The 8,560-nt window shown below is 38.8% G+C and overlaps 1 protein-coding gene across 1 annotated transcript; it reads left to right on the top strand.

The window, feature by feature from the left end:
- Positions 1 to 3,345: 3,345 nt before the first annotated feature.
- LOC115815820 (E3 ubiquitin-protein ligase TRIM39-like) lies at positions 3,346 to 7,362 on the top strand. Its single transcript, XM_030778843.1, has 5 exons — positions 3,346 to 3,936; positions 4,165 to 4,260; positions 4,425 to 4,658; positions 4,755 to 4,902; positions 6,803 to 7,362. Exons 1-5 carry the CDS (start codon positions 3,355 to 3,357, stop codon positions 7,360 to 7,362), a joined length of 1,620 nt encoding a protein of 539 aa, XP_030634703.1. The 5' UTR covers positions 3,346 to 3,354.
- The last annotated feature ends 1,198 nt before the right edge of the window (positions 7,363 to 8,560 follow it).

Here is an 8,560-nt window from a genome sequence, read left to right as displayed (position 1 = left end):
ACAAAACTCTTTCTGTTACAGTTTTATTCTTGAATCATTGATACACTTGGATGTTTAATCTAGTAGTTGTTTACTCTTTTCTCTATTTACTGTGCTGTATATTGGTGAATTGGAAATTCAACTGTGTGTGTGCATGTGTACACATGTATGTGTGTGTGTTACACATTTCCTACTCCAGAACATGTTCATGCAAACCTGTATCACACATATAATTCTGCAACAAATATAGATCAAAATTCACACATTAACATTATAATAAACATAAATGAATACATGAGAACACACTCAATCACTCATTTTCAAAGCCCCTTATCCTAGGGTTGTGGGGGGTGCTGGAGCCTATCCCAGCATTCACTGGGCGAAAGGCAGGAAAACACCCTTGACAGGTCACAAGTCCATCACAGGGCAGACACACTCATACCTAGGGGCAACTCAGTGTTTCCAGGTTTCCTAACCTGCCTTTCTTTGGACTGTGGGAGGAAACCTATGCAAACATGAGGGGCACATAGGAGAGCACACAATAAAGTTATAATATACAAATAATACACAAAATATCATATACGAAAGTTCACCAGAAATAAAGGAACACAGGAGATGGTGTCAGGATCAAGTCACTTTAGGTATTTTATGAGACACTGTATTAATCCCTGAGGGGAGATTTAGAACTTAACATTTCTATCTTTGCCTGTGTGTCTGTGTGTGTGTTTCCTTACATGTCTAACATCAAAACATGTTCATGAGAACCTGCATCACACACATTTATTCAGTGACAAATTATTGATCGAAATTCACTAAAGAACAAGAAGAACTTTACTGTTACAGTAAACAAGTAAACACACAAGTTACAGTAAACAAACATAAAAGACAACAGGAGAACACGTTAGTCACAATAAACAAACACAAATTAAAACAGGAGAACACACATTAATAACAAGAGGACAAATAGGGAAATTAAAGTCACATTAAGCATTATACACTAGATATACATGACATTATACATGGGGTATTATAAACTCTGTTTTAAATATGTATCATTATGTTTTGCTGGTTCATACCAGGCCCTGTTCCTCACTTATAAGAGTCCTGACAGTGGATATGTGCAACAGACACACCCACAGTCTGGACTGTCTCTCTTCTCTTATACACAGACACACCCACAGTCTGGACTGTCTTCCTTCTCTTATACACAGCAGACACACCCACAGTCTGGACTGTCTCTCTTCTCTTATACACAACAGACACACCCACAGTCTGGACTGTCTCTCTTCTCTTATACACAGCTGATACTTCCATACGTTTTCATTTCCTTGTAAAACACAACATAATGAGTCATATTCATCATTATTCCTGTGAGCTAAAGCAGTGGAAGTCAAGTTTCTACAGGTCAGGTCTCAGGATTACAAGTTATAAAGGTTATACAGGTTCAGTCTGGATCAAGACACTTCAAATATGTTGGTACCCTCTTGTGGTGGTTTGGGAGTACTGCAAACCTCTTTAGCATTTAAGGCACTGGTAGAAAATGCTGATAATATTTCAAATCTTTTCAACAGAAACAGTTAAACTTTGACATGTTCATGTTTTTTAAATTAAAGACAGATATTGTTATTGAATTGTTTGCATTTTCATTTTTATTTGCACCTTCTCTTGCTTCTCAGACAGCAAAGTGTTTTTGAAACAATGTTGATTAGTTATCAGGCAAAAGTGTTGTATCAATGTCTGATGGATCCCGAATGCATTGATCTTTGTGAATCAACAGTTGTGCCATCATTGATATCATTTGAAAGCAATCCAGCACAGACAGCAAATGTAGAAGACAACACTGATTAGATCTGACTTTGATCTTCTGTTCACTCCATTTAGTGGTGCCCAGTTCCCTCATGCTTGTGTTCCCCTGTTGTGCCTCTACTGTTCCTGCACGAATTCACGAGACCTGCTGCTGCAACGGCAAGACAGCCATCTTCCCCCCTGTACCAGACAACTGGACACCAGTAAACGATGTGAACAGGGGATGAAAGGAAAATCCAGTCAATATTGTTTCAGGTACATCGTGCTGTCAGTGTTGGCAACCTTATATCACTGAATCAACGTTGTTTTAATATACAGTACAAAACAAATCTCAGCATTAGAACAATGATTATTCAGCCCTGGGTGAGTGCAGTATTTAAGTGTTGAATCAGAGCTGACATCAGTGTTGGACATGGTTTATTCTATCATGTTGAATAGATGGTAAATACAGGGAGTGAGATCAGTGCTAGATCCACATTGGACAACGATCAAATATAAATAATGATTCAATGGTTTTGCCTGATGTTTAATCAGTGTTGTTTCAACTAGATTTAGCCATCAGTAAGACAGAGCCTAAAAGCTTCTTTAATATAGATACTGATTCATCCTTTCAATGTTGAACCTCCCTTTACATCAATATTGATAAGTGGTCTTTAAACATGTACCTTTTCAATGCTGAACCCTTTACCAGACATCAATGTAGACCCAATATTGCCTTCTCAATGAGGAAAAACTCACCAAATATCATTTTAGAATAAATATTAATCGACATCACATTTTCCATATAGAAAAGCTAAGCAATTATCATTCTGGCTCCAGTGTTTGCTTTTCAACAATGACCATAAATCAGCGCTTTTGACCATACATCAAAGTCGAATCAATACCACCCTGCTACCTAGAATGTCTTTCTTGTATGATTGAACATGAGTGAGTAAAAATGATGTTATCAGTAGATACTCTTAATGTTTACTCGCTAATGATTACTGACACTGTGTGTGAGTCAAGAGGGACACCCTGAGTGTGAGTACGGAATTACAGTTGAGTGACGTCATAAACCAACCAATCAGAAAGTTCTCATGGCCACAGATTTATGTAAGCTGCAGTAGTGAGGAGGGAGGAGCTTAAAGCTTAGCTTCTCATTCTTCTGAAGTGAAAGTTAAACTGGAGATCAGGAACTTGTTCCTACTCAGCATTAACTCCAGAAGAATCTTCTGCCTCACTGTGATAAACGTGGATTATTACCACTGATTTGTTCAGGAGAGAGAGAGAATTCAGTTACAGGGGGAAAAAAAGAGTGAGTAAATATGCACCTGTGTGTGTGTGTGTGTACGTGAGAGAAAGAGTGAAAGAGAGAGAGAGAGAGAGAGAGAGAGAGAGAGAGGCTTTTGTTTTAGAGATAAAATAGTTACATAAATCAAATACATATTTTATTTGATAGTTTGTAAATATTTATCAAAAGCCTTTAAAAAAACAGTTTTGCTTAGATGGTTATTGTGAGTACAGAGTGAACATGGATCACCTGATATCAGGAACAGTTTTAATGATGACATTTTTATTGCTTAGACAGACATGGCTTCCTCCAGCAGTCTCCTGTCTGAAGATGAGTTCCGGTGTTCTGTCTGTCTGGATGTGTTCACTGACCCTGTCTCTACTCCATGTGGTCACAACTTCTGCATGACCTGTCTCAATAAACACTGGGACAGCACTCCACACTGCCCGTGTCCACTCTGTAAGGAGCAGTTTAATATAAGACCTGAGCTTCGCGTTAACACTTTCATATCTGGACTGGCGGCTGAGTTCAGGAAAACAGTTCAGCTGAAAGTTAGTGGCCCTAAAGAAGAACTTGCTGTCAAAACTGTGTCCTGTCATGTCTGCACTGGTGAGAAACTGAAGGCTGTGAAGTCCTGTCTGGACTGTGGGTTGAGTTATTGTCAGACTCACCTGGAGCCTCATAAAATTGAAGCAAAACTGAAAAAACACAAACTGATGGATCCTGTGGAGAACCTGGAGGACTATATATGTCAGAAACATGAGAGACCCCTGGAGCTGTTCTGTAGAGATGACCAGACATGTGTGTGTCAGTTCTGTACTGAAACAGACCATAAGACTCACAACACTGTTCCTCTAGAGGAGGAGACTGAGAAGAGGAAGGTGAGAGACATTACAAACGTTGAGATTTGGAGGAATGGATTTTTCGGTTGTTAGATATTGCATTACACTATAAACATTTTGACACATATAAAGCTATTTTAAATGTCTGTTTTATTTAGCAGAGGAGATAGTGTTTTCTTTAACACATGTAATATTTCAGATCAATGTGAATAATACACATCTATATTAATCTGTGAACTGTATGAGTGTTTTTCTCTCTGTCCACAGTCTCAGCTGGGGAAAACACATACAGAAGTACAGCAGATGATCCAGGACAAACTGAAGAAGATTAAAGAGATCAGACATTCAGTACAGCTCAGCAAAGTTGGTTCAGAACAATGTATTTAAGTGTAAAAAGGTTTTTTTTTTTTTTTTTAGTGATGTACTTTACCCAGGATGTTAATTTAATGAGTTATTTTGTTGTCCATTTGAATGTGTAAGTATAAATACAATGATAGTTATGAATGTATATTGTTGTGTTCTATTAGACAAACACAGAGCAAAAGATGGCAGACAGTGTGGAGGTGTTCAGTTCTCTGATTGGCTGTATTGAGAGAAGTCGGGCTGAGCTGATTGAGCTGATGAAGGAGAAACAGAAAGCAGCAGAGAGGCAGGCTGAAGGTTTCATTAAAGAGCTGGAGCAGGAGATCACTGAGCTGAAGAGGAGAGACACTGAACTGGAGCAGCTCTCCCACTCTGAAGATCACCTCCACCTCCTACAGGTCAGTGTCCCTCTCTCTGCTCAATGACAACGCAGCACATGACAGGACAAGAGTCCCTATGCTGAGAGATTTCTCCTCTCTCCTGCTGGACTGTAGGTTTACCCAACACTGTGCAGCCCTCCACACACCACACACTCCACTGACATCAGTATTGACCCTCATCTGTGTGTGGACACTCTGAGGAAAACTCTAGAACAGCTGGAGAAAAATTTCTGTGAGGAAGTCGGAAGAGAGTGTGAGAAAGGTCAGTGCTTTATAGTCCATAATCATCACCATAATCCAACTTCTTATTTTAATGTTTAAGAGATATAAATATTACGCCGTCTTATTCTGTATGAGCGGAGTAAAAGGAGTAAAACAGGATGATTTACACACCACACATTTCACTAATTAGTCAATTTATTATTTAGAAAAAGAGGAAGAAAACACATGTCTGGAATAAAACTACTAACAGGTTTCTGTTAGCCAAAGCAACATATTTAAAGCCAGTGGAGTTGTGCTAGACCTAAAAAAAATTCTTTATATACTCACAAACGCAAAGGATAAAAATATTATGTATTTATTTCTTTATCGTTTACATGTTATCTCATCCATTGTTTGGGATTCTGGATGTTTACTGAATACAACCTTGTTTGTAATACTATTAACTCTCTGTCATTCCGAAAAGCCCAGATGAGAAAATAAAGACAGATATGTCTGGTTTTTTTATTTCTATCTCAGATTTTTAGAAATGAAATGTCATGTCCTTGAATAAAGTTAGAAATAATGGAATGTTTTCAGCACCTTATTCACATAAAACCAGAAACAGAAATATTCAATGGTATCACCCTTTTGACTGAGTCAAAGCCAATGAACTGACATCAGGTTAAACGGTGCTGATTCTTAGAAACTGGTGAAACTGGTATTTTTCTCCTGAGTGGCAGTGTGACTGTACTGGACACAGTCATGATCATCAGTGTATTACCTAGTTCAGTTTTACCTAAATTCATGTAACGTCAATCTGTTTTTTTGTTGTTATTGTTGTAGTTGTTGTTTTGTTTTGCTTTGTTTTGTTTTGTTTTGTTTTGTTTTGGGTTTTTTTTGTCTAACAATGGAGGTTTTTGTGTGGTGAAATGATGGTCAAATTGTCCACCAGGTCTGACTGAAATTCACGACAATATTGGTCAAATGTATATAATTCTACTCAAGCCATTTTAACTGTCACAAATTGGATAAGCGACTGGATGCATGTGAAGAATCAGCATTTATGTAACAAAGACTGTGGGTCTATTGCAGAAAGCGGGTTTAGTTTGTTAACTCAGAACAAGTAATAGAACTCCTAATGGAAGAGCTCTTTGGCTTTGTATTGCTTGGAGACAGAGGTTTACTACTTACTTTGAGTTTACTAACCCTGAGTTTTCACTAAACCCTCTTTCTGGGATAGCTCCCAGACCAGAGAACAGAGGCTCAGGAACAAGAACATGAAGAAGAACAAGAAAAAGGGAGGATTCACACAGAATTCAATATAATTCTTAGACTTATTTAGATCCATCACGGTAAGGTCAGATTAGACAAGACAAAGACTATGGAAAACCAGTGATATTCATGCCCACAGAACACCAGGCTAGATTAACAAAAACAAGTGTGTGTGCAACAATTGAGTAATTAACTGAATGAACCAGGAAAACAAGGAAGTAACAAAACAAAGGAAATCTGACTCAAAACAGTCAATAGAGGAGGAGAGTGAGAACCAACAACAAAATTATTAACACTAAAATATTAACCCAAGTTATAAAATGCTCTATCTTTTCTCTAAATCTTGTCTGTGTGTTTTCAGAGATTGAGAGCAGAAGGAGACTACATGCAGGTGAGAGTACAGTATCCAGTACTGAGGATCACTGGATCACTTTTGATCACACTGTCATGTTTTTACTGATCTGCTCATGAGAGATGTGGAGTGTAAATGTGTGTGTGAGACAGACATGGAGTCACCAACAGCTCTGTACGGTTCACTCAGAGTCATCAGAGCTGTAGTGTTTTACTGAAGACAATAACAGACATTAATGTTTCTCCTGGACACACAGTGTATGATTCACACACACACACACACACACACACACACACACACACACACACACACTCAAAAACACACAAAACTAAATGAGAAATCTCTACATTGTCTACAGTGGATGTGACTCTGGATCCTGATACAGCCCATCCCTGTCTCGTCCTGTCTGATGATGGAAAACAAGTGACATGTGGAGATGAGGAACAGAATCTCCCTGACAACCCAGAGAGGTTTGATAGATGTGGGAATGTCCTGGGAAAGGAGGGGTTCTCCTCAGGGAGATTTTACTATGAGGTGGAGGTCAGGGGGAAGACTAAGTGGACTTTAGGAGTGGCCAGAGAGTCCATTAACAGGAAGGGACAGATTAAAGGGGGCCCTGATGCTGGATACTGGTCTATACGTCTGAGAAATGGGGATGAGTATAAGGCTCTAGACTCTCCCTCTGTCCTCCTCTCTCTGAGACAGAAGCCCCAGAAGGTGGGGGTGTTTGTGGATTATGAGGAGGGTCTGGTCTCCTTTTATGATGTGGAGGCCAGTTCTCATATCTACTCTTTCACTGGTCAGTCTTTCACTGAGAAACTCTATCCAGTTTTCTGCCCTTGTATGAATGATGGAGGTGAAAACTCTGCTCCACTGGTCATCACTCCTGTCAGATGAATGTCTTTTCATGTGTCATTTTTTTCTGTATTGTGTTGTTTTTCTCTGTTGTAGTATTTTTGGAGTATTGTACAAGAACATTCAGAACATTAATGACTGTGTTCACCTGATGTATATATTACATACTGATGTCTCTTATGATTAAGTTATAACTGATGACAATTTTTATGAATATCAATAAGGTAATGTAATGTTTTTCCCCTTTCTTATTTTTCTACGTCTGTGTTAGATAACATAGAAAAAATTAAAAAACTGTCTCTGTTTCCCTTAAATTGTGACTTATGTTCATATTTTTTTTAAATTTCAATATTACAGCAGAATGGTACAATGAGTCTAGACAACAGTTTTAGATAAACAAAACTCTTTCTTTCACAGTTTTATTCTTGAATCGTTGATACACTTGGATGTTTAATCTGGCAATAATCTAGCTGACATTTTGTTTGTTTGTTTACTCTTTCCTCTATTTACTGTGATGTATATTGGTGAATTGGAAATTCAACTGTATGTGTGTTACACTTTTTCTACTCCAGAATATGTTCATGCAAACCTATATCACACACATAATTCTGCAACAAATATGGATCAAAATTCACACATTAAAGTTATAATAAACATAAATGAACACAGGAGAACACACTCAATCACTCATTTTCAAAGCCACTTGTCCTAGGGTTGTGAGGGGTGCTGGAACCTATCCCAGCATTCATTGGGCAAAAGGCAGGAAAACACCCTTGACAGGTCACAAGTCCATCACGGGGCAGACACACTCATACCCAGGGGCAACTCAGTGTTTCCAGTTTTTCTAACCTGCCTTTCTTTGGACTGTGGGAGGAAACCTATGCAAACATGAGGGGCACATAGGAGAGCACACAATAAAGTTATAATAAACAAATAACACAAAAAATATAATATATGAAAGTTCACCAGAAATAAAGGAACACAGGAGATGGTGTCAGGATCAAGTCACTTTAGGTATTTTATGAGACACTGTATTAATCCCTGAGGGGAAATTCAGACTGCATTTAACCCATCTGAGCAGCGAGCACACACACACACACACACACACACACACCTGGAGCAGTGGGCTGCAGCGTCTGTGGGGCCTGGGGGGGTTCAGTGACTCACTCAAGGGCACCTCAGTCATGGATGTTTCCTGCCGGCCCTGGGAATCGAACCGGCGACATTTCAGTCACAAGCC

The sequence above is a fragment of the Chanos chanos genome, chromosome 6 (genome assembly GCF_902362185.1).
Source record: "Chanos chanos chromosome 6, fChaCha1.1, whole genome shotgun sequence".
Lineage (NCBI taxonomy): Eukaryota > Metazoa > Chordata > Actinopteri > Gonorynchiformes > Chanidae > Chanos > Chanos chanos.
Note: the sequence above shows the minus strand (reverse complement) of the source record. Positions and strands in the feature narration are given on the sequence as shown.

What these genes read in the sequence shown, in the direction of transcription:
- LOC115815820 (XM_030778843.1), top strand. Translation starts at nt 3,355, where the DNA reads ATGGCTTCCTCCAGCAGTCTCCTGTCTGAAGATGAGTTCCGGTGTTCT. An exon ending in ATCACCTCCACCTCCTACAG is followed by an intron (nt 4,659 to 4,754) that starts GTCAGTGTCCCT and finishes GCTGGACTGTAG; the next exon opens with GTTTACCCAACACTGTGCAG. An exon ending in CGGAAGAGAGTGTGAGAAAG is followed by an intron (nt 4,903 to 6,802) that starts GTCAGTGCTTTA and finishes AAACTAAATGAG; the next exon opens with AAATCTCTACATTGTCTACA.